At 40.0% G+C, this 27,593-nt stretch overlaps 1 protein-coding gene across 15 annotated transcripts; it reads right to left on the bottom strand.

The window, feature by feature from the left end:
- Nucleotides 1-10,941: 10,941 nt before the first annotated feature.
- Nucleotides 10,942-26,404, bottom strand: LOC308077048 (uncharacterized protein). 15 transcript variants are annotated; one of them, XM_080417588.1, is made up of 10 exons: nt 26,265-26,404; nt 21,930-21,995; nt 20,188-20,275; nt 18,551-18,676; nt 18,079-18,234; nt 16,556-17,158; nt 16,423-16,448; nt 16,267-16,299; nt 12,667-12,747; nt 10,942-12,475 (listed from the first exon to the last, which is right to left on the bottom strand). In XM_080417588.1, the coding sequence occupies exons 2-10, from the start codon at nt 21,975-21,977 to the stop codon at nt 12,062-12,064; spliced, it is 1,575 nt and encodes a 524-aa protein (XP_080273714.1). In that variant the 5' UTR covers nt 21,978-21,995; nt 26,265-26,404; the 3' UTR covers nt 10,942-12,061. The 15 variants fall into 13 exon arrangements, 12 of the variants coding, with proteins under 12 accessions (XP_080273714.1, XP_080273715.1, XP_080273707.1 ...); XM_080417589.1 differs by having other exon boundaries at nt 12,676-12,753; XM_080417581.1 differs by having other exon boundaries at nt 12,667-12,753.
- Between the last annotated feature and the right edge of the window lie 1,189 nt (nt 26,405-27,593).

Consider the following 27,593-nt stretch of genomic DNA (forward strand, 5'->3'; position numbering starts at 1 on the left):
ATCTGTAGAGGGCACTGTGGAGAAAATACAAATAATTTCCGTCTCGCTGACATATTTTATTATATTGTTTAAGATTTTGTGTCCTCCTCCCAATAGAGCACTAAAATTCAGGTTAAAATGGTCTGTTAAAAGGACCTCATTATTAATTTCCACCCTTTTGTCTTGTGTAGGTTATAACTTTGGACGTCCATACGTAGGCTACCCCCGCACCAATAGCTCCGTTCCGGTAGCAAATATAACACATCCGGTTTCTGAGCTAGCAAATATAAGGTTTCCGGTTGCCTTCAAAGTAAGAGCATCGCATTTAATGTTTTATGAAAGACATACATGCATTTCGAAAAAGACATTTATACAGTGGTGGAAAGTAACTAAGTACATGTGATCAATTACTGTACTATGCATTTTGAAAAATACACGTATACAGTGGTGGAAAGTAACTAAGTACTACTCCACTACATTTCAGAGGCAGATATTATACTAGTTACTTGTTACTTTGTATATTTTTGATTATAATTACAAGACCACTTCAGCCCTATTTAAACTTTGGAAATTTGAAAATAGCCGATCTACAAGCAAAAGATTTTTATATTTATACAAGACCACTTCAGCCCTATTTAAACTTTGGCAATTTGAAAATAGCCGATCTACAAGCAAATATTTGTATATTTAATTACATTTTGATACCAGTACTTTTACTTAATTACATTTAGAATTCAGGACTTTTACTTTTGCAGAGTATTTCTACATTGCAGTATTGATACTTTTACTTAAGTAAAACATTTTAGTACTTTTTCCACCACTGCATTGATGGATGTATTTATAAGAATTAGCCTATACGCCCTAACAGGTCGTTATTGAAATTGGCCTTTGATCCACATTCAATGGGCACTTAGCACATTTTCCATACACCCATGTTTAACCACTGTGATTAGACTGTAAACAGGTTTCAGATTTAAATTGGAATGCCAAAGATGGCAATCCCCTTTCTATAAATAATAATAGTAGCTTGTACAGGTGTAACATGTGGGGGGTTTATAAACATATTTAACAATACAATACAGTGTGTGTGTGTGTGTGTGTGTGTGTGTGTGTGTGTGTGTGTGTGTGTGTGTGTGTGTGTGTGTGTGTGTGTGTGTGTGTGTGTGTGTGTGTGTGTGTGTGTGTGTGTGTGTGTTTGTCATGGCATGGTGTTTTTTCCCCTCAATTTCTTTAGAGCACAAAGCCCAAATACCATTGAATATAATATATATGTATATATATATATATACGTATATGTATATGTATATGTATATGTATATGTGTGTGTGTGTGTGTGTGTGTGTGTGTGTGTGTGTGTGTGTGTGTGTGTGTGTGTGTGTGTGTGTGTGTGTGTGTGTGTGTGTGTGTGTGTGTGTGTCAATGCAACAACTACAGTTGTTAAAAAACAGTTTTGTCTGAATCCAGCCACTGTAGTCCACACACTAAACCTATATTTTCTACAGAGGTTGTGAATATTTGATTGTTAGGTTAGTGCATCAATGATCTTGTTGTACAGTATGTTAAAATGTTTTGTTGAAATGTATATGCAAAAAATCTGTTATTTCTAATTATGCTGCCGGTATCGTGTCTGTGATTATAATGAGCAGGGGATTTGAGCAGGTCACAGCTGATTAGAAGGTTGTAAAGTAAGGGTTTTTTTTAGGCAAACTTTGCAGCATTGGGTAAAGAGTAAATAATATATATATATATATATGTGTGTGTGTGTGTGTGTGTGTGTGTGTGTGTGTGTGTGTGTGTGTGTGTGTGTGTGTGTGTGTGTGTGTGTGTGTGTGTGTGTGTGTGTGTGTGTGTGTGTGTGTGTGTGTGTGTGTGTGCGCGTGCGTGCGTGCGTGCGTGCGTGTGTGTGTTTTAAGCACATTAAAATGGAAATGGTCATTTTCACTAAATGTCACTACATTTCAAAGTAAAAATGTTAAATTATAAAGAAAAACATTACTTAGTGATGTGGTATTAGTAATTAGGGCACATATATATGTTTCTTAAAACAAAAGATGACTAATATATTTCAAGTGTGTGTATGTATATATATATATATATATATATATATATATATATATATATATATATATATATATATATATATATATATATATATATATATATATAGGCCTACACTGCTCAAAAAAATAAAGGGAACACTTTGATCCCTTAATTCCTTTGAGCAGTTTTTGTTAGCAGTATGTACTGTACAGTTCATGAAAACATTTCTTTGAGCAGTGTATAAGTGTGTGTGTGTGTGTGTGTGTGTGTGTGTGTGTGTGTGTGTGTATGTGTGTGTGTGTGTGTGTGTGTGTGTGTGTGTGTGGAAGAAGGCCCTTCTGAATGGAATGGAATGGAAGGGTTAGGGTATGGCCACTTGTATACACTATTGTCTGAAAAGGGCCCTTTTCTGACCCTTGACCTCACTGGACGGCCCGCCACTTTTTTTTACACCTTAGTGCCGCTTAGCGGAGAGTGTGGCTGTGTAGAGGGGGTCTCCCCGAACGCGTGCGTACCTCAGAAGTTCCGGCACTAAGCACCGTCTCCTGTCCAGTGTCCAATTTGTATAGGCTATGCACTGAAAAGGGCCCTTTTCTGACCCTTGACCTCACTGGACGGCCCGCCACTTTTTTTTACACCTTAGTGCCGCTTAGCGGAGAGTGTGGCTGTGTAGAGGGGGTCTCCCCGAACGCGTGCGTACCTCAGAAGTTCCGGCACTAAGCACCGTCTCCTGTCCAGTGTCCAATTTGTATAGGCTATGCACTGAAAAGGGCCCTTTTCTGACCCTTGACCTCACTGGACGGCCCGCCACTTTTTTTTACACCTTAGTGCCGCTTAGCGGAGAGTGTGGCTGTGTAGAGGGGGTCTCCCCGAACGCGTGCGTACCTCAGAAGTTCCGGCACTAAGCACCGTCTCCTGTCCAGTGTCCAATTTGTATAGGCTATGCACTCCTTTGAACAGCATCTATCAATTTAGATAAATAATTAATGTTTTAAATCCGTTTTTGTTACACAGAAACATAATATGTGATATATAGCTTCGTTTAAATGCTTAATTTATAGTTTTAATGTGCAAATGAACCGTTTTTCAATGGTTTTCAATGGTTTCTTTTTACTCTAGAGGGTACTCTTATTCTGAAGAGATCGTCCACCGGAAGTCTTATATTTGCTCCGTTATATTTGCTGACTGAACACTGCTCGCACCAATACATGCAGTACCCGGGGTTTGTTCTCCCGCAAGGCCAAATGCATCCGATGGACTACAGACGGATGTTTGAGCCTCGGTTTCACCTGCCTCCGGGTGGCGATATTACGTTCGCGTTGTGATTGTCATGCAAGCATGTAGGAGCTCGCCAATCAGAGGCAGTAACGTAGGACGCGCAGCTTGTCAGTCACCGCGGGGAGGCGGGACATGGGAAGTGGAGCAGAGTGTGAGAGAGGAACTTAAGTTTTACTAAATTATTAAAAATGTTAAACGGCATCGCCGATCCGTGCGGATTAATGCAGCTTTCGGGCGTGCTACTATTGCTTTTCTGGGTAGGCCACCAAACACTCATAGGCCAATAGTATGCCAAACAAAGGCTACGTTGTGAAATGTCAATGTGCGCAAATGGCTTGAGACAACAGAAGCCTTTTCAAATGCAGTCTCATCCCTCTACTACAAACAGAAATACATCGAATAAAATTCAAACGTGTAGTCTACAGCCTGAGACCACGGGGCTTGCACTTGAAAATGTCTATAATTGAATCTTAGTTCAAACCTTCAGATAAATATCTCTCAAACGCCAAGAGACAGAACTTTTTAGTGACTCGTTTCAGTGAAGGTGTTGAGGGCGTGAATAGCTGCCCTGCCTGCCCACTGTCATTGATAGAGTCATTTTGGTCTCTTATCTGAATTATCATAATGTGTCTAGGGTCCTTAACCTGGTTAAAATGTCCTATTAATTATGGTCTCATAATGGGCCTGTAATACCTCAGTCATGGTAAAAGTACTCTGTACTCTCAGTCTCTCTGTCTGCCAACCAAGGTCAAATCCAAGCAAGCAGGCTTTCTCTGCGGCAATCTTGTTTTGGGAACACGGTATCTGGGTGTTCTCTTCTCTTCTACAGCTGTCTCCCTTAGTGTCACCAAATCTCCACTGACCAGTGACAGGTCAGAGCAGTCAGATGTCAAACCTGTTGACCCAGACATGGGGACGCTGTTGTCCAGAGATAAACTGTCACACAATCATCATCTACCATCATCTACCATCATCATCAGACGACGTAACCATCGCCCTCATCCAATCCGAGAAGTCCACCTTCACCCGGAACCTCATCGATGTCACATCCTATGATGTCATATGTTTATGTTACTGGACAATGTTAAAAGCTCGTGCTTGCTCTGTTACACTGCGGAGAGACGCGACCGATGATGCGGAACCATACCTGTGATATACTGTAAACCTTCTATTGTCTCTCTGATCTGAATACAATCAATTGTTTCATTATACCCAATGGCTGCCTGTCTGAGTTTGGTTTTTTCCTTATTGTCTCCGTGCTACAAGTATCTGTACTTTGTGTGGGTCATGAGGTGAAATTCAGCTCCAACAAATTGGTCCTTCGAGCCGGATATGTTTGAAATATGGTGTACGGGGGGGGAACTGAGCTATTATCAGACTCTCTTTCCCCGGCAGACCATGTTTTAATACGTATCAAACGAACCAGCCTTGGGTGTAACGACTTATCACTTCTATTCAGATGAAGGTTAACTTTGAACAGTATCACAATTTATTTTGTTTTGGACCTGGACGCGATCGCTGGACCTTTGGACTGGACCCTCGACATGTCTCAAATTCCACATGGTCCAGCCATCGGGGTCGGGATCCCTGAACCAACATCAGATGTGATGAGTATATATTTTTATTTTTATTGTACCATGGTCCAGTGATTGGGACCTCCTTATTTTTCTCTCCCTGTGAACCTTGACCTGATGAGTATAATATACCTTTTTCTTTATTGTATGTATTGTCTTTACCGAACCATGTGTCTCATAATTATCAGCCTGTTTGTAAATTACTGTTTAACATAACTCCGCTAGGGAGTGAGTTTGTCTTTGTCTCTGTATATGTTTATGAGACCACCGGAGATACCCCGACGTTTTTTTTTTACACAGATGTTTGACTATCAGCTGTTCCTTACAGTTATTTGTCTTTATTTATATATATATGCATGTCAAGGCGTCTAGAATAACCCACAATTCAACTTGGGTGTTCGAGCAATGCATGGCTATATATATAAATATATGGATTTATTTTTTTGTACCTCGAAATACCACTTTTTCACGCTTTGGTTTTCGGTGCGGGTGAATTTATCTAATATTAGTTTTACACTAGGTACGGGGGGTTTGTCTGTGTGCCTGCATGAATATATATTACCTTTGTTCTAGTTCCTTACAATTGTCATAATGTACTAATTTTCCTTCTATACTGATATTTGACCTAAGATTAACCCAGTCAGATATAGCCCTCCTTTTACACTGCCTATTTGCTATATGTGGGTTAATGTTACACAACGGGTCTCATATCAACCCATAAGAGGAGAGTGTTTCAGTGTCACTCTCCAATCCTGGCTACATTTACCTGCTCGCCACAGGTAACACCATGTATACAGATCTGTGTTTTCAATGTCAGTACCACCCTTACCATCCCTCTTAGTACGAAATATTACCAGCCAGCTGCATACCGAACATTACTAACATGTTCGACCCATATTGACAATTGCCAGGTTGTCTCCCTTTTAATTCAGAAACTTCTGCATCGGCCCGTGTGTCCGTTTGAAGTTTGTGTTTTACTTACTTGTCAGTACATTTTTTTGTTTTGTCTTATATGTTTGTTTTATTTTGACCACTGGAGTTAAATCATCCATCCATTTAATATATTAAGCTTTAACAATAGGTTTTAAACCCCTCTTCCCTACAGCCTCTCACTTCTCCCATGTCTTATCTGTTTACATTCTCTTGTTCAGAGCTGGTATCATAACAAGGCTATGCCCACAGACAAGAATAATAATCACACTATAACTATGAAGGCTTGTTTTAAAAGTTTAAAATATATATATATATATATTAACCCTGTTCTAAATTCATTGAACCATCAGTATAATTATTTTTGCCTTAATAATAAGTTTTAATTTCTTTTAAATATTTTTATAATTTAAACTAGTAAGAAATACTGAACCCAATCAGGTTAAAATCTTTTTCATTCCAAAATTAGTTTGTTGCTGGAAGATATCTATGTTCGGTATGTTTGTATGTCTGTGTGTATTAATGAACGATTTCTCTCTCTATCTCTCTCTCTCTCTCTCTCTCTATGGGTCCGCAAGCTGTCTGCGGTGTGTGAGTGTCCGAGCGAGCGAGGGAGCTAAGGAATGAACGAGTCTATCTGTTTATCTTTGTCTCCTTTCTCTGCTATCTATGTATGAGTGATATGCAGGCATGCGTGAATGAATGCGTGTGTCTGTCTCGCTAGTTCTAACCATTTTTAGTCAAAATTTTAGTCATTCTCCAGTCAGTTAGAACAAAGTCACTCTGGTCTCTTAAAACTCCATTTCCCATAATTCCTTCTGGTCTGAGACTCCATTTCCCATAATTCCTTCAGCAGGAAGTGTTAGTGGTATGTTAGACACGTTTCCATGGCAACGTCATCCTGTAGAGTCACTATTGAATTCCATTCAAAACATAGATCCGTTAAATTTACCCTAATAAGATTCAATTTGTTCCATATCAATATTGGGAAACATTAACTATAATATTAAGTTTATTATAAAGTCATTTTTTATTTATTTTTAAAAGTTTTGAAAATATTTTATCATTTTAACTTAAGATTTTTTTGTAAGCTTGCAGATTTGCTATTTTTCTGTACTTATCTCATTTCAATATACTCTTCAGAACAAAGATGTTTATTCCTTATTTTTCATTGTTATATTTTAATTTTAAAAGTTTTAATTATAATTTTAATTTTTTATTATTTTTTCTCATCCCCTTTCTCATCAACAAATCATCTGACACACACTATATTATAGATATATGGGTGTCAAATAGAGGGGAGTTTGATGAATATTTGATTTAAATATGATTTGATTTAATGTTTAATTGCTGTGTTTTGTGTTTCATTTTCATTTTGTGTTTCATTTTAGAACGAGAATGTAAACCACCCCATTAACAAATTCCTGGACAACTATAAGGTCACATTACCTGCTAATTGTACATACAATTGTACATACAGGGCTAAACTTTAATTTTATATTTGATTACAAACTGTTTTAAACTCTGCCAAACAGTAAATTTGATTTCCATTCTGTCTTACAGATTTCAACTTATGTCTTGGATAGACAGATGTTTGATGCCACATGCCTACATGCAATCAGGAAGTATTTCTTGAGTTTTAAGATGATATCACGTAAGTTTTTTCCCAAAATAAAGTGTAAAGTGATGTACAAATTTACATAGTACAGAAGTGTCCCGTTCCATTTTAAATACTTGTATCTTGATAAAGCACAAGGACTGCAGCTCCACAAGGAGGAAGGTAACTTTTCTATTTCTGAACGTGTACAGAAACAATCAATGACCCGAGACGTAGGTCTCTTGTCAGATTTCAATATGAAAACTTACAGACTGGTGAGTTGTCCCTCCCTACAATCTCTCTGCTGCCATGCCATTAAACTGTGCTAAAATTGTCTGTCTTAGTTAAACCAAACATGTTGAAAAGATTTGCTTGGGACGGTGACATTAGCTGAGATTTTTTTGAATTATAATAAAGTTATTTGCAAAGTTGCAAAGGGAAAACTTGGAACACGTGTGGAGTGTCTTGGGAATTCATGAACTATAAACCCTGTTTTGCTTCTTATTTGAATAAATTAATAAATTATACAGTCCCTTCCTATTTGAATAAATAAATTATACAGTCCTCTTGAAGAAGTATAAATGTGTATGTTATCCAACTAACCATTTATTTTTGGCCTTAAGTCATTTAAATCTTTGCCTGTCTGTGATTTGGTTTTGAATAATGTCACAAGGTACAATCAGCTTGACCTTTGACCCTATCCAAATCATGATAAGATGTAGGATTGATAGAGTCATTTTGGTCTCTTATCTGAATTATCATAATGTGTCTAGGGTCCTTAACCTGGTTAAAATGTCCTATTAATTATGGTCTCATAATGGGCCTGTAATACCTCAGTCATGGTAAAAGTACTCTGTACTCTCAGTCTCTCTGTCTGCCAACCAAGGTCAAATCCAAGCAAGCAGGCTTTCTCTGCGGCAATCTTGTTTTGGGAACACGGTATCTGGGTGTTCTCTTCTCTTCTACAGCTGTCTCCCTTAGTGTCACCAAATCTCCACTGACCAGTGACAGGTCAGAGCAGTCAGATGTCAAACCTGTTGACCCAGACATGGGGACGCTGTTGTCCAGAGATAAACTGTCACACAATCATCATCTACCATCATCTACCATCATCATCAGACGACGTAACCATCGCCCTCATCCAATCCGAGAAGTCCACCTTCACCCGGAACCTCATCGATGTCACATCCTATGATGTCATATGTTTATGTTACTGGACAATGTTAAAAGCTCGTGCTTGCTCTGTTACACTGCGGAGAGACGCGACCGATGATGCGGAACCATACCTGTGATATACTGTAAACCTTCTATTGTCTCTCTGATCTGAATACAATCAATTGTTTCATTATACCCAATGGCTGCCTGTCTGAGTTTGGTTTTTTCCTTATTGTCTCCGTGCTACAAGTATCTGTACTTTGTGTGGGTCATGAGGTGAAATTCAGCTCCAACAGTCATCTTGATAGATTTTAGTGAGAGTCCAATAGTTTGTGTATCAATCAAAGAATGAGATTAATCACTTTTTTTTTCTTTTTTTTTAGAGGTGTTCCCTATATTAGCCTGAGACTAATGAGGGCTAATAAATAAACGTTCCAGATTGGACACCTTTGCGGACCGTAATTGGCCCGCGGACCACCAGTTTGTCACCCCTGGTCTAAATGGACCCTTTGTGCCTCACGTTGTGCTCTATAGGTCAGTGGTTCTCAACCTGTGGGTCGGGACTTTTTTTTACACCTTAGTGCCGCTTAGCGGAGAGTGTGGCTGTGTAGAGGGGGTCTCCCCGAACGCGTGCGTACCTCAGAAGTTCCGGCACTAAGCACCGTCTCCTGTCCAGTGTCCAATTTGTATAGGCTATGCACTGAAAAGGGCCCTTTTCTGACCCTTGACCTCACTGGACGGCCCGCCACTTTTTTTTACACCTTAGTGCCGCTTAGCGGAGAGTGTGGCTGTGTAGAGGGGGTCTCCCCGAACGCGTGCGTACCTCAGAAGTTCCGGCACTAAGCACCGTCTCCTGTCCAGTGTCCAATTTGTATAGGCTATGCACTGAAAAGGGCCCTTTTCTGACCCTTGACCTCACTGGACGGCCCGCCACTTTTTTTTACACCTTAGTGCCGCTTAGCGGAGAGTGTGGCTGTGTAGAGGGGGTCTCCCCGAACGCGTGCGTACCTCAGAAGTTCCGGCACTAAGCACCGTCTCCTGTCCAGTGTCCAATTTGTATAGGCTATGCACTCCTTTGAACAGCATCTATCAATTTAGATAAATAATTAATGTTTTAAATCCGTTTTTGTTACACAGAAACATAATATGTGATATATAGCTTCGTTTAAATGCTTAATTTATAGTTTTAATGTGCAAATGAACCGTTTTTCAATGGTTTTCAATGGTTTCTTTTTACTCTAGAGGGTACTCTTATTCTGAAGAGATCGTCCACCGGAAGTCTTATATTTGCTCCGTTATATTTGCTGACTGAACACTGCTCGCACCAATACATGCAGTACCCGGGGTTTGTTCTCCCGCAAGGCCAAATGCATCCGATGGACTACAGACGGATGTTTGAGCCTCGGTTTCACCTGCCTCCGGGTGGCGATATTACGTTCGCGTTGTGATTGTCATGCAAGCATGTAGGAGCTCGCCAATCAGAGGCAGTAACGTAGGACGCGCAGCTTGTCAGTCACCGCGGGGAGGCGGGACATGGGAAGTGGAGCAGAGTGTGAGAGAGGAACTTAAGTTTTACTAAATTATTAAAAATGTTAAACGGCATCGCCGATCCGTGCGGATTAATGCAGCTTTAGGGCGTGCTACTATTGCTTTTCTGGGTAGGCCACCAAACACTCATAGGCCAATAGTATGCCAAACAAAGGCTACGTTGTGAAATGTCAATGTGCGCAAATGGCTTGAGACAACAGAAGCCTTTTCAAATGCAGTCTCATCCCTCTACTACAAACAGAAATACATCGAATAAAATTCAAACGTGTAGTCTACAGCCTGAGACCACGGGGCTTGCACTTGAAAATGTCTATAATTGAATCTTAGTTCAAACCTTCAGATAAATATCTCTCAAACGCCAAGAGACAGAACTTTTTAGTGACTCGTTTCAGTGAAGGTGTTGAGGGCGTGAATAGCTGCCCTGCCTGCCCACTGTCATCTTCATAGATTTTAGTGAGAGTCCAATAGTTTGTGTATCAATCAAAGAATGAGATTAATCACTTTTTTTTTCTTTTTTTTTAGAGGTGTTCCCTATATTAGCCTGAGACTAATGAGGGCTAATAAATAAACGTTCCAGATTGGACACCTTTGCGGACCGTAATTGGCCCGCGGACCACCAGTTTGTCACCCCTGGTCTAAATGGACCCTTTGTGCCTCACGTTGTGCTCTATAGGTCAGTGGTTCTCAACCTGTGGGTCGGGACCCCCAAATTGTCAAACAATATTATAAGAAAGAAGCAAAGATTGTGAAAATAGCTGATCTACAAGCTCACAACGCCAAGGTGGTCTATAGGAGCAGCATACTGATGGTTTGACATGTGGCAGGTGAACCAATCAAGATCTCTTATTTTTATTGGAATATGATTGTGTACATAAAAGGTCTCTCCTCTGATACCTCAGTGTTGTTAATGATTCATCAAAATGACTTTCACAAATTAGTTCTAAACTCATTTACCTTGTTTTCTCATTAACATGTTCAAGTGGGAAGCAGAATAGATGACAGATTGCCAAAAAACAAAAACTACAACAAAAGAACACCATAGTAAAAACACTAAAACATGTAGATGAAATGTTGATGAAAAACAAGACAAACTATACACATTAGTCCAGATCCTTCAAGTCTCTGACCATTAGACTGCTCAGGAGCATCATTTATCTTTATGTACATTCTGCAGTAGGAAGTCCATGTTGCTTGTATTTGACCCACATGATTTTAGGGGGGTCCCAAGATGACACTAAAGTGACAATTTAAGGACTTTTAAGACCTTTGTAATTCATACAAAAATATATACAATTATTTTTAGACCATTACTGCATTGATTGATTGAATACTTCATTTAGAAGACATGGAAAAAGCACATGGAAGTACAGTTTGCAATACAAGGTCATCTAAAATGGATCGCCCATAAAAGCCAATGGCTTGTTTCTAATGAGATCCCTGAATCATCAACAGTAATCAACAAACTATGCACCTTTATAAAGTTCCATTTAATGACCTTCTTAATACCAAATTGGCCAAATTGACAAATATTACGTAAGAAAGAGGCAACCATTGTGAAAATAGCCGATCTACAAGCTCACAACGCTTACAAAGTGCGAGGCGTTGTGAGCTTGTAGATCTGCTATGTTCACAATATTTATCCGTGGAACCGAGTCAAACTAAATGTAATGCCTCAACTCCTACAATTCCAAGTGCTTGTCAGGGTGGGGGGTCCCCAGTTCAAATATGATTATTTTGGGGGGGTCACGGCCTGCCTGACATGTTTGGGAACCCTTGTTCTATATGGTCCTTATTTATACAAATTCCCTTGAACTGCACCTGCTGCTCCACTGAGTCCTGGACCCTTGAACTCACTGGTCCCTCGACCCTTGACCTCACTGCAGCAGAGCTAATGATGAGGGTGGTGTTGGCAGCCCAGTAACAATGACATTGTTCATTCAAGTATATTGTTCTAATGAGATCATCTACTTTCCAGTTGTGCAATCTTTGCATCTTTCTCTTCAATGTGTCTCTTCAGTTCAGTAATCTCTTTCATCATGTCCATTAAAGTGTCTTTTTCTTGTGGTTGGATGCTGACAGGCTGGTCTTGTGGTTGGATGCTGACAGACTGGTCTTGTGGTTGGATGCTGACAGACTGGTCTTGTGGTTGGATGCTGACAGACTGGTCTTGTGGTTGGATGCTGACTGACTGGTGTTGTGGTTGGATGCTGACAGGCTGGTCTTGTGGTCGGATGCTGACAGATTGGTGTTGTGGTTGGATGCTGACAGGCTGGTCTTGTGGTTGGATGCTGACAGGCTGGTCTTGTGGTTGGATGCTGACAGGCTGGTCTTGTGGTTGGATGCTGACAGGCTGGTCTTGTGGGATGGGGTTTTCCTGCAACAAGTATAAAAACACAAAACACAACACATATGGCAACACACTGTACTACAACATATAACACAATATATAAACGAGTGTCCACAGTAACCCCCCCCCCCCCCCCCCCAAGTCATAGGCAGTAAAACTACAGTATAAGAATTGAACCTTGTGTCAATAAATAGTCAAAATATTATTCTTATCATCACCATTATTACCATCACCGTACACTGGTCCTGTGGTTGGATTCTGTCAGGAAGGTCTTTGTCCTCCATGCTGGTACTGACAAGCTGGTACTGTGACACACACAAACACACACACACACACACACACACACACACACACACACACACACACACACACACACACACACACACACACACACACACACACACACACACACACACACACACACACACACACACACACACACACACACACACACACACACACACACACACACACACACACACACACACACACACACACACACACACACGGACACGGACACGGACACGCACAGGGTTGTAATGTTTCTGGTCTTACTGTCACTCTTAGTGTCTAGTAAAAGAAACGTAATGTCCACACAAGAATATATCATTGAGCGTTAGTGTTTACTTCCACACTTGGGTTGCATACATTGAATACTTGCGCGTATCTCACATGACGTCATTAACATGAGTCTGGACTAAACCATTATATGGGTGAAACCATTATCCTCAGGATACTACATCTCCTTTCTTTTAAAGGAAGAGGCAGGACACAATGTGAATTACTGTTAGCTGAATCAATATCAAAAAAGTCACAATGTAACTCATCAATTCTTTCAGTCAGTTTCATCGTGTACTCTGTATCACTGGGAAAAACAAATTGGTTAGGTCAACAACAAAATAAGCGCATTCGATTATGTCACCATAACATCAAATCAGCTTTGACCCTGATTAGCTCAACCAACATCTCTGGAACAATAATCAACAATCTCAAATGCAAATATCAGTGCAAAATCACATGCTTTTCTTCCTCTCTTTTTTTTCACAACAATTTATCACAACAATGTCAGTGCAAGAACATTTTTTTCTTTTTTTTTTCCTGTTTTCTTTTTCTTTATCACAGGTCTAATATGGCTCTTGGCTTAACTGTGCGGCCTGACCTGGTAGTAGTGCATTGTGGTGGCACTGTTGGGTAATGTGCAACAGTCTGCTGTAAAGTCTCAGTGGTCTGAGGCTCCACCTGTTGGCCTTCTGTTGCAACTTCGTGACCTGCATCTCCCTCGGTGGTCTGTAGGAGGTGACGCCGATTGCGTCAGAGTGTGTGGCCTTCATCCGTGAAGATGTTGTAGGATCGCTGTGTCCCTGCTGCTCCGACGACTGTAGCGGGTTTCCACGTCCCTGTTGGTTGCTGGAAGCGGACCGTGGCTCCTACTGGCAGTGTAGGTTGTGATTTTGCGTTCCTGTCGTAGTACTGTTTTTGTCGTTTTTGGCACAGTTCTCTCCTGCCTTGAACTGCACTGTGGCAGGCAAGTTCTGGTTGTAGCTGCTTCTCAGTAATTGGAAGGATTGAGCGCAAACATCGGCTCATCAGCAGTTGTGCTGGTGACTTGAATCCGTCCACTGGTGTGTTTCTGTATTCCAATAAGCTGAGATATGGGTCTGATCTCTGTGCGTGTGCTTTGTCCATGATGGCTTTGGCCGTTTGCACAGTCTTCTCAGCCAGCCCGTTGCTCTGCGGGTAGTGGTCTGGCCAATCCAGACCAGATGCTTCAGTAGAATCCTACGAGCAAATGACCATGCTGATAGTCAAATAAATGTATCATGTTAATGTCGCCTCTGTCGTTTCCTCAACTTTGTGTTACACATGCACCGTTCGTCCCTCCCTGTCCGTAATGCACCGAGCGGCGTAATGCGCCGTTCGTCCCTCCCTGCCCTCCCTGGATGTTTTGCTAGCTAGCACAAAAGCTAATGAATATTTTTCAATGGAACCTTCACTGAGAGTTAGCCCACAGATTAGCCTAACAGACAAAATCCATTTACAATCGGCACCAAATAAACGCAGCAGTACAAATGGAAAACACTCAAATAGGGTATTTTTTACTACAATGTGGAAATACACAAAAGTGGCTTCAACTCTGCCAATTTTGATCAGAACTGTGTAGCCCCTAGAGGGAGGCATAGATTATATGATGTCATAAGTGACGCAGGTATATAAGGCCTTTCTGAACAAGCAGGTACGAGGCTGCCAATCTGTGGGTCCTCACAACACCATGCCGGTTACTGTGTTGTGAGAGGAGGTTTTGTTTGAGTGCCAACTTGAAGAGTGGTAAGCTTTGGTGTTTTATTGTTTTTACAGTGTGTTGATTTACTTTTGTTGTTATACATGGAAAATGGAAAATGTTTATTATATCATAATAAAACGTTCATGTGTTTGAGACATGCAAGGAGTGTTGTCTCTCCAGGGAATTGTGCATGTAAACTGGATATGAAATGTGAGTATATACATGGAAAATAACTTTATACATTTCTGCATGTGATGTGTGATGTGACATTCAGTGTACAGCTGCAGTTGAGGAAGTGTGGCAATTGTGAACCAAGTCACTCATGCAACCTTACAGAGTCACATGGTAATGTAGTTTGTTTTATCTTTACTTTTAATGTCACACTGTTATTTGGATACAGTATGTGTGTATTATGAGTTAACTGTGTTTGGTATTTGTTTGTAGGGTCATGTGGAGTGAGCGGCCTAGGTTTGACCGCTGTTCCTTTTTCTTGATAGTGTTTCCTTTTTTGAGTACATGGCGCAAATCAGCTGGCCGGCTACCGCAATCGAGCATGGTTTTGCTCCTAGAGTTAGACTTATGGTGATAAGTAGAGTGCGGAGCTGGTTGGCTGGTTTGACCAAATTTCTATTTGTTTATTTGTTTGAGAAACCATCTTCCCCATCGTAGCTAACACACGTAACCCAGCTCTGCTTGAACTCCCTTTGTATTAGGCTGCCATACAGGTGAGGGGCTTTGTACACTATTTGGACTGCCGTGTGCAAACAGGGCATTGGGCCTTTTCGTTTGTTGTGCTCTATAGAGTTGCAGTGTTGGTTTCAGTGTTGGCCTTGAGGTCAAGTGTAAGGTGCTGTGTTATCGTGTGCTTTCACCCATTTGATTCCCCTCTCTAAGCCTGCAGCCATCAGGAGTGGAGCACAAGCAAGCTGGTTTTTGTGGGAAGCATTTGGGGAAATGTTATATGTTGTATGTCATTGCTCACTTCAGATTTTAAATGAATTTGGAATAAAACTAGGTTTTATTGAAATTCCTTATTTTTACTAAATGCTAATAAAGATTGTATATTTTTCTATTATACTTGAGTCCTGCCTGTTGATCATTATAGCGGGGTAACAACTGGGAAAAAAATAGTCTCTGATGTTTTTGACCGAAGAAGAAGAGAAGAATTTTAAGTGTAGCATGAAAAAAGGTCTGACTTGCAACCGTCCCTCCGCGCCGTTCGTCCCGGTTTTCCCCTACACATCACCGACAATTTCCACATGTACTACATGTAATATGAATGTAAGGGGTGCATGTTGAATATAGTTCACAGAACATGTGAGTACAGAACAGTGTGCCAGTGAGTGTGAATTTGAAAAAAATTAAAGTTTTTTCATGAATAGCTTTAGGCTACTTTTAGTAAACTTTACTTTTAGTAAACACTGAAAACGGGTTCCACAGACACAAACAATCTGGAGAACATATGTTTACTGTTGAGACATCTGACATAGTTTGTAAGACGCTCTTTATACATTTATGAAGTAAGGAGTTCAGCTACCTGTTTATCTTCCTTTGATGGTCCCTCTGTGACCTTGACAATAGAAAAATAATTCCTAATGAGCAACATGCATCATCATCATTTTAGGGGGGTATTTTTACATGTACAGTGCACTTTTGTTAATGGTGTTAAAAAGGAGAATGTGAGAAAACAAACCTCATGTGTATCATTTTTTCTTCTTCCTAAACATTAGAACCATCAGCTTATCAAAATTTGATATTAGTGGCAATGTTACAATATCATTGTAAATGTGTATGTAAATAAAAACATTTTCTAAATGTAAACTTACCACGTATTCTCTGACATGATCTTCTAATCAGCGGCAGAATCACCAGCCCAACAACAACAACAACATCAATAAAAACAAGAACAATAATACAAGGAACAACATCATTACCAGCACGGGTGGTTATAATAATAAAAGTAATAATACCACCATGAACAGCACCAAAACCACCAAAAAACACAGAGGTATCCTCAACAACACTAATGAGAACACCAACACAAACACCCAAACAAACACCACTACAAACTAAATTAAAAAAGGAAACATAACCCATACAACCAGAGATAACTGTGTAGTAGAATAACCAATAACAAAGAACACCTGAAGCAATACAACCAGCAACAACATCATGACTACTACTACTAACACCATAAACATCAACACAAACAGCACCACCAATAACAATACCACCAACAACAAGAACAACAAGAGCAACAGCAACAACAAAGACACCAGTGGGTGTTTGTACATCGAACATATGTTCACATCTAGAATGATTAGAATGTGATTCCTCTTCAGGTGTAGAATCATTTGAATGATTTCCTGCTTTGATACATTCACAGCTGGGAGGACAGTCAGCACACACTGTATCTGTAGATGATGTTCCTATAATAAAACAAAAACACAATCACAACAACACATCACACGGCCATCTTGGGACGGTCATTCATAACATTATGTCTATGGTGCATGTACTTTGAAATAACCATAGCGTGCTCAATTGATCAGTTTGGTGTGTTGTAAACACCAAAGATGTAGTTATGTTACTGCATACTTAATGTTATTTTTAAAAAAAAACATGATTATAATTATAAGTATGCAGTATCATAACTACATCTTTGGTGTTTACAAAACACCAAACCGTTTGAAAATCGGATGAAAATTGCGCACGCTATGGTTATTTCAAAGTACATGCACCATAGACATAATGTTATGAATGACTGTCACAAGATGGCCGCGGTTGAGCTACACTTGCGACGCCCCCTTCTAGCCTTTATATATATCTATGATTAAGTCCACCTGGTAGTTCCACATCAGAACTTGAATCCACTGTGACAAATCTTTATGCAATTTTAGTGAACTGGGATGTCTGATAAATTGATTGATTAACATGGACAGGGTGAGATGAATTGATAACCACTGTCTCTTCCCGCTGTCTTGGTACTACAGTATAGGTTAGCTGTTTCACAAGCAAATCCTCTCCCTCTCTCTCTCTCTCTCACACATGCCCCTCCTCCTCGCCTGGCTTCCCTCCCTGAACACGGGTTAGTTGTGGTCCTATAGATACTAGTCGACAAAGCCGGATGCATCACGGTGGATTTGAACCCCCAACCTCCATGGTGATGGGCATATACTGTACTTTACCACGGAGCCACCCGAGTGCCTTAAATGTTCACTTTTTCTATATCAAACAGAGAGGAACATTCTTTGGGATCAGCTGAAAGGATTCCTGTGTCATGATAAATAATGATGGATCTTAAATCCTGTCCTCTCATTGTATAAGCAATATAAATAATAGACTATACCTTCTTTAACAACATATTGACCAGGTCTGCAGCTGCTGTGTTTCTCTGCTTGAAAACATCCCTCCCATGTTAGGTGAACACAGTAGAATCCCTCTGATGGTCCACACACTGCATTAGATGTTGATGTACATGGACTCTTCACTTTCAGACCAGGAGCTGTGGATTACATTGAGTTCAGTTTAAAGACGAGAGCAAAAAAAAATTCAAATGCAAAACTAAAACAACAAAAGTGCAATATCTTTTGACTGAAAAAGCCATCATAATTCTTTATCAAAATGTGGATTATAGTTCATAATTTATATTCCTTGAGTAATGTGCTGAATTCCACACAGGTGACATAGGAAGTAATGGCATTTGATCTGGTGTAGATGTGATCTATGGATGGTTTGTCTTGTTTCATAACATGCATAAGTGTATGTATCCAAACAATTAAGTTGTTTATTAACTCTAATATGTATCAGTGACAATGTACCTGCAGAACAGTTGTTACATGTAAAACAGTCAGTCCGTTTATTAGGTGCTTGTAGGTAGGTTCCATCAGGACAGGATGTACATGATCTTGGTGCATACTGTGTGCAATGCTTAGACACATGGCTCCCTGTTGAACAGAGAATCACATTTAAATTGATTAGTTATAATTGACTAAATACCTAATACTTGTAAATATAAATGTCCTCATTGCTTGCACCACAGAACAGCTCACTGAAACACTGTCACACATCTTGAATGGCTGTTATGAATACAAAGGGATGTACATAGCATGTCATGACAGAATAGTGGAACTCATAGAAAAGGACAAATCTAAATATCATGCATCTACAGTGAGAATGTACAAACATTCCTGTGTCATTCCATCCATGTTTCACCTCAGTGATAACCCAGACATCTTTACATCTCTGTGATAACACAGACATCTTTGACAGCTAATACACCAGAGGTAGTCGTGGTTCATGAAGAGTCCAGAGAAGTGTTTGTATTAGAGATAGCATGCACCTTTGACCCTAGCCTAGAGGAAGCCTTTATGACCAAGGTCATTAAATACCAACCATTCCTACATACCATCTCAGAGCTGGGCTATAGGTGCAGACTATTGGTTCTTGTATTTGGCAGCCTAGGACATTATACCCACAGACTGGTTGTTAGAGGGTTTCAACATCTTGGGATGCTCAGAAAGGAGGTGTCGTATATGATGAGGCATTAAACTGCGTTTAGCAGGCTTGTAGTTTGTAATAAAATGGAGGAGAAGAAGAGACGTCAAGGTTTCCAAGTTCCATGTTCATTTATTCAGCATTCGAGTACAACAAACAAACAGCATTCAGAGAAGCAGCCAGGGCCCCAGCAGCCTCACGGCTTGTGGAGTGTGTCCATCCTGAGTTAGATTTCAGTTCCCCTTTTATAACACAATAGCTCACATTAGAATGCAGGCAGTTCATGTAGGGTGGGGGTCAATGATCCCCACCTGTTGAAGCAAGGAACAGCTGCTGATTTGATCTACAAGTGCCCGAAGGAAGGGAGTGGAGACAATGTCCAGACCTGATGTCTCCAGGTCAACATTGCATTCCACACCAGGGCGGCAGAGTCCCTGATTAGCTATGCAAACACTATTTCTTCTTTAACTGTAGTATCCTGTAGTATTATTTCTATATGTTTTGGCTTGCATACTGTTCAATAACTATAAGCCATAAGGGCAATATACCGTAGAGGCAAAAAGGCTGACAAAGTATTGTGCTGTTTGTACTATATTGGTAACCGCCACAAATGGTGGAGATGCTGTTACTTATACCCATAGAGTACTGAGAACTATACTGTTACTTATGCCCATAGAGTACTGAGTAGCCTACTTATACCCATATAGCACTGAGTACTTATACTGTTACTTATACCCATAGATGTGATACCCCTGTGTGTGTGTGTGTGTGTGTGTGTGTGTGTGTGTGTGTGTGTGTGTGTGTGTGTGTGTGTGTGTGTGTGTGTGTGTGTGTGTGTGTGTGTGTGTGTGTGTGTGTGTGTGTGTGTGTGTGTGTGTGTGTGTGTGTGTGTGTGTGTGTGTGTGTGTGCGCGTGCGTGCGTGCGCGTGCGTGTGCGTGCGTGTGTGTGTGTGTTTCTTACCAGCAGGACACAGACAACATCTCCCAGCTTCATATTCATCAGAAGAACAAGCAGCAGCACGTCCAACATCCAGATGCATTAAAAACATCTATAGAACAATGAATTACATTTGGTATGTTTAATACAATATCATTAAGGTGGGTTAGTGTTAGGTAGGGTAGGGTAAGTGATATGTGTAAGTTGATATTTGGTTAAAACAAAACGTTTTTTTGTGAAAAGGTTAAATCTCTATATTGTGATAGTAATCATTGCTATAGAGTGTTTGTTCAGTAACAGTGTTAAATGACTCTATATTGTGATAGTAATCATTGCTATAGAGTGTTTGTTCAGTAACAGTGTTAAATAGCTCTATATTGTGATAGTAATCATTGCTATAGAGTGTTTGTTCAGTAACAGTGTTAAATAGCTCTATATTGTGATAGTAATCATTACTATAGAGCGTTTGCTCAGTAACAGTGTTAAATAGCTCTATATTGTGATAGTAATCATTGCTATAGAGTGTTTGTTCAGTAACAGTGTTAAATAGCTCTATATTGTGATAGTAATCATTACTATAGAGTGTTTGTTCAGTAACAGTGTTAAATAGCTCTATATTGTGATAGTAATCATTGTTATAGAGTGTTTGTTCAGTAACAGTGTTAAATAGCTCTATATTGTGATAGTAATCATTACTATAGAGTGTTTGTTCAGTAACAGTGTTAAATAGCTCTATATTGTGATAGTAATCATTGTTATAGAGTGTTTCTTCAGTAACAGTGTTAAATAGCTCTATATTGTGATAGTAATCATTACTATAGAGTGTTTGTTCAGTAACAGTGTTAAATAGCTCTATATTGTGATAGTAATCATTACTATAGTGTTTGTTCAGTAACAGTGTTAAATAGCTCTGTATTGTGATAGTAATCATTACTATAGTGTTTGTTCAGTAACAGTGTTAAATAGCTCTGTATTGTGATAGTAATCATTGCTATAGAGTGTTTGTTCAGTAACAGTGTTAAATAGCTCTATATTGTGATAGTAATCATTACTATAGTGTTTGTTCAGTAACAGTGTTAAATAACTCTGTATTGTGATAGTAATCATTGCTATAGAGTGTTTGTTCAGTAACAGTGTTAAATAGCTCTATATTGTGATAGTAATCATTACTATAGTGTTTGTTCAGTAACAGTGTTAAATAGCTCTATATTGTGATAGTAATCATTGCTATAGAGTGTTTGTTCAGTAACAGTGTTAAATAGCTCTATATTGTGATAGTAATCATTACTATAGTGTTTGTTCAGTAACAGTGTTAAATATCTCTGTATTGTGATAGTAATCATTGCTATAGAGTGTTTGTTCAGTAACAGTGTTAAATAGCTCTGTATTGTGTTAGTAATAATTGCTATAGAGTGTGTGTTCAGTAACAGTGTTAAATATCTCTATATTGTGATAGTAATCATTACTATAGAGTGTTTGTTCAGTAACAGTGTTAAATATCTCCATATATGATTACTGTCACAATATAGAGCTATTTAACACTGTTACTGAACAAACACTCTATGGTAATGATTACTATCACAATATAGAGCTATTTAACACTTATCTTAACATAAATATCTTATTTTAATATAATATCTTATCCTGCCTTTAACCTGTGTCAAAGCTAAACATAGTTGACATTAAGTTTATGCTCAGATGCATTTGAGTGAACATGATGTACAGGTGTGTGAGAGAGAGGCTGTTTCCACAGATAATTGTTTTACCAAACTGAAGACAAGTGAAAATGTCACAGGAACGGCAAACCCCATCATGAACAGGTCTGTGCAGAACTAAGGAGAAGAACAAAGGAAATGTCCATTATTGCATCTAATGCCTAGCTATATAAAGAGAGAGAGTTGTGTCAGGCTCTGATCCCGCCGCAAAGCGGGACGTTGCCTCCTGTAGTTCCAAACGTTGGAACTTCCTCATTGAGGTAGAAAGATAACTTCTGCATTCCACAATGGGAGTCTATACTAGTGTCGTCACTCTCATAGTAGCCTAAATATCACGTAATGCTTAATCCTTTCAGTATCACATGGCATTAGGCCTATGGCATACAAAAATGGGTTCTCACTAAAATACTGGTGAAATAATTATATATAATGTGAAAAAAGTGTCAACATGGTGTCAACAAAGAGTTTAATGGCCGCCACTGGACCTGTATCAGTGGACTTCCTGCCTGACACCAGTGTTGCCAGATTCTGTGAGAGAAATAAGCAACCAGGTCTATGAGAAAAAGCCCAAAAGAAGCGACTATAATAGGCCACATGAGCACTTTAAACCTATATATATCGGCTATTTGAAAACAGCCGATCTACTATTCAACAGCAACTTTACAGAAAAACAAGCCCACATTGGCTCATAATAAGCAGAACTGGCAACACTGCTCTGTGCTCAGCCAGCCAAACGATGTGCGATAACAAGGCGCTGGTCGTCTAATGCAATGCAAAGCAGCCATTTAGGTGCTATTGTTCCACGTAAGTACGCTGAGAGCAGTCTCGTGGGAACACATGCACGTGCACATAATGTGCACGCACGTGCACATTATGTGCACGTGCATGTGTTCCCACGAGACTGCAGCTCAAACAACTGTGGGGGTGCCACTCCCATCCGCTCCCGTGTCACTACACCACTGGTTAAGATTTCAACTTATCCATTTAAATCAGTGGTTTTCAACCCTTTTCATATTAAGGTCCATTATTTATTGGGCATTTGAGCCACAGAACCACCTTTTGATGACATTTAGACTCTCAGAGACACAAAACTTCGAATATTTTGTTTTAGTTGGATACGATTTTGTCCACAATTCCATCCATGTTGTATTGATATTGGTTCCATAGGAGAGATAACAGGCAAACTTTGATCAATACTTTAACTCTTGAGAGCGTAAAATGTAACCAAATGGACCCGTAAGGGTCCATTTACAGATCTATAAGGGTCCATTTGGTTTCATTTTACACTCTCAAGAGTTACAGATCTATAAGGGTCCATTTGGTTTCATTTTACACTCTCAAGAGTTTACAGATCTATAAGGGTCCATTTGGTTTCATTTTACACTCTCAAGAGTTTACAGATCTATAAGGGTCCATTTGGTTTCATTTTACACTCTCAGGAGTTAACGATCTATAAGGGTCCATTTGGTTTCATTTTACACTATCAAGAGATAAAGATCTACCAATCTAGATTACCAACTCTCCATCATTTAGCTGAGGACCACCTGGAACCCCCTCAAGGACCACTGGTTGAAAAGATTTAAATAATTTACTTGGTCATAAGCTCTCACTCATTGTATCATTTGTGTTCTACCGGGGCCTGTAAAACATGTTAAAGGGGTAGTTCACCCAAAAAATGACTTATTTTCTATCAATTGCACACCCCATGAAGCCTTGAATCCATGGATTTATTTGTGTTTTTGTCACATTCCTAAGCTAATAATTTGATTCCTGTCTCCTACCGGCTAATGTATCCGGTAGGAGACACAAAGTAGATTATTTGTGTCTCCTACCGGAAATACACCCGGGAATCAAATTATTGGCTTAGGAATGCGACAAAAAACAAAATAAATCCATGTATTCAAGGCTTCATGGGGTGTACAATTGATAGAAAATAAATCCTTTTTTTGGGTGAACTCCTCCTTTAAGCTAGAGCAGTGATGTAAGGTACAGCAGTGAACCCCTGTGTGTTCTGCAGGTAAGGGGCACCCCACATGTAGAGTTACATTTTATGAACAGGCAAAGTCTAGGCCACTACCTGAGGCCCCTGAGCAATATGGGGCCCCTGAGGGCCAGAAGGGAACCATATGAGATGTTCTGCCCAGGGCCCCAACAGTCTCAAGAACAGCCTCTGCTCAATAAATGCAGAATATTTATTGTTGCTGTCCTCTCTGGTTTCCCACGGCCTTCTGTATACTGTAGGTCTAGAACAGGGGCGAGCAAACCTTTTGGGCACGAGATCTATTATCTGTTTTATTGTAGTTATTTAGAAATTTTTTAAACGCTGTTTAGATCTACATTCACCAAAATTACCACTGTCTTATTGGTGGCTGTTAATTCAGATAATGCAAAGAGAATCATATCTTAATAATATGAATAAAAAAAGTGGTATGCAGACACAAAATAATTGATGGGACTTAAAATACTGACATATCACTGACTTGATCTATCTTCATGTAAAGTAAACATGGTTGAGGTTTCAGTGATTTATGTTTCACTGTGCAGTTGTATCGGGTGTCTCACCTCAGTCACCTGTGGCACAAAACCAACAACACAGAGAGTTTCAACACACCTCACCAAACCTGTTTCATGACACAGATGTCATGAGAGGTAGTTCTCTCTTTGAGGGGGTAATTGGAGCGAGTCACGCAGTAGCGGCTGGTGGTGATTTTGGGTGGGTGGGTGGGGGCGGGGCTATAAGACATCCATTATACTATTGGGTGCGTTCGGAAATTACGCACCGGAGCACACTCGCCTATTAGTTTGTATTGGCCAGTGCGCTCAGTGCTGTATCTTCGAACGCGCCCTATATGATACCCATAGTTCACCCTGCAGCAAGTGCAACAGCATCACATTCCAGATAGCAAGTTACAGCAATGACACTACTGTAGGCTATACTGTTATAGGAAATGCTCCACAACAACACAAGTACCCACAACAACACAGAGGTTCCACTGCTCCAGTGAACGTTGTTTGTATGCGCAGATAGCTGCTCTTATATCACAAGTAAGACGCGCAAACGCTGGAAGCGAACGCAGCTGGAAAATATTGTGTATTTACGGACTTGTAATCCGTGTTATTTCACTGTGATTGTGTGTGTGTGTGTGTGTGTGTGTGTGTGTGTGTGTGTGTGTGTGTGTGTGTGTGTGTGTGTGTGTGTGTGTGTGTGTGTGTGTGTGTGTGTGTGTGTGTGTGTGTGTGTGTGTGTGTGTGTGTGTGGTGTTGCATTGCATTGCATTGTCTAAATTCCTGCACTCTGGCGCCCTCTACATAGGTACTGCATGAACACAGACAGACAGACACACAGACACACAGACACACAGACACACAGACACACCCACAACCCGAGCAGGGTTACATAGTAAGCTCCACTTGGTCGGAGGCGCGGCTTTGCCGCGCCTCCTTCCGCGTTCGCAATGATTATTGGTGTTGGTGGAAATACTAATAATTTGAGCCTGGAATGATCAAATCCTGTGTTGAGGGTCACACAAGAATAGCATGAACTTTATAAACAAAATAAGACCAGAACCAGACAATTGATTAAAACGTTTGATGATTACAGTCTGCTTGAGGTGTAATGCAGCTTTAAACATAGCAGCCAGTGGTATGTATAAACTGAAACTCATCTCCTCCTACAGTAGACCTCTTCCTATGTTCCTTATCACTGCTTTTTTAGTTACACACACACACACACACACACACACAGTCTCTCTCTCTCGCTCTCTCTCTGAAAACAAAGCGTCACGCAAGCACACACATGCACCGACATGAATCAAACACACACAAGCAAGCAGCACCGACAGAAATGAAATAAACACGCAAGCACACACACGTGCGCACATGGCGGGACCGACACATCAAAACACACACATGCATACAGTCACGTTAGCGATGTTAACTTTCCCCAACAATGACATCTTGAGCCACTTCCACTCTGATTCCACAGATAAATAGCCGTGTCTCAGACACGGCTATTTCACCCAGAAAGGTATTGTGGATTTGCTTGGAGAGGATGGGCCGGATTTCAATGATCATGGATATCCATGATCGTCATTGAAATCCAGCCCATCCTGTTCATGCAGGACGCAGACAAACGTCCCATTTTCGCGAGTAAGTAATTCATTAATTAAAGCGGGTCATGTTAGCATGTTTGGAATTGTAACAGCTGAAATCAATAATATATCAGTATTCTGATATTAACCTGCAGGCCGCATTAAGTGAAGGTGGGGGCCGCATGTGGCCCTGGGGCCGCCAGTTGCCTATGTATGGTTTTAAAGTCAAATAGACACAGACGGTCATGGTAAATGTTGATTATAGGTCGGTGGCAAAAATAATCCAGTAGCTTACCTAATGAAGAACTTCCACAAACATATGTTTCAATTTAAATATCCACAGTATCCACTTGTGAACTGTAGCGTCACGGTTTCGCTTATATGATATGATACAAATTAGGAGACTGAAATTATCGTGGCCAGCCTTATTACCTGAGGTTTAAAACTAACACTGGGTTGGGAGCCGTAGCAGCTTACTTACCCAGAACCAGCCACACCCATTACTAAACTGTGTGTGTGTGTGTGTGTGTGTGTGTGTGTGTGTGTGTGTGTGTGTGTGTGTGTGTGTGTGTGTGTGTGTGTGTGTGTGTGTGTGTGTGTGTGTGTGTGTGTGTGTGTGTGTGTGTGTGTGTGTGTGTGTGTGTTCCTGAGCATGTCTCTGCTCTGTATTTTCATGCTCAGTTGTTGTAACTGTGCAACAAGTCTGGACCAGTTCCTGAAAATGTATCCAGGACCTCACATAGGAACTAAGGTTATTTGTTCACATAAAATTCATAAAAGTAGCCTACTGTAAAGGTTGTTCAGAAACTTCAAATCGTGCGTTATTAGTTGAGGGCTTGTATACTTATAAGTGTGACACTTTGAGAAAGTAGGGCATTCATTGATGAAAAAATAATGTTGAAATATGGAGATATGAGTTTTGCTGTTCAAACTATTACAGTCACATCTGAGGAAAAAAAGATCATAATGCAGTGGTGGAAAAATTACTAAATTTTGTTTTACTTAAGAAGTATCAATACTGCAATGAAGATATACTACTGTTACAAGTACAAGCCTGGAATTAAAAACTTACTTGAGTAAAAGTACAAGTGTATTGGTATGAAAATGTACTTAAAGTACCAAAAGTAGAAAGTACTCATCATGCAGAATGTCCCATTTCCCAGTAAAATGTATAAAATGCATAACATATTTTGAAAATAGCAGATCTACAAACTCACAATGCGTCGGGAAGCATTGACAGCGTCAGGACACCTAAAACTGGGAAGTAAAACCCTTATGCAGAACATCATGTCAGGAAACCAAGGCTTAATTCAAACAGTCTTTACTCAAAGATGAAACATAAACTTAAACAAAGCTCAACTTAGACAACACAGCATTATAAACGAGCAACATAAACTTAAACATAAAGCTCAACTTAGACAACACAGCATTATAAACGAGAAACATAAACTTAAACATAAAGCTCAACTTAGACAACACAGCATTATAAACGAGCAACATAACTCATACCAGGACACTCGTTCAATACACTACAACGTCATTAACGAAAGTCTCTTCAGCCGAGTGACCCAGGAGGAAACAGTCTCACAATCAAGCAGCAAGGGAGGGGAGGGTGGGGAGCAGG

Source organism: Gymnoscopelus braueri (assembly GCF_963280865.1).
Source record: "Gymnoscopelus braueri genome assembly, chromosome: 21".
Taxonomy (NCBI): Eukaryota; Metazoa; Chordata; class Actinopteri; order Myctophiformes; family Myctophidae; genus Gymnoscopelus; species Gymnoscopelus braueri.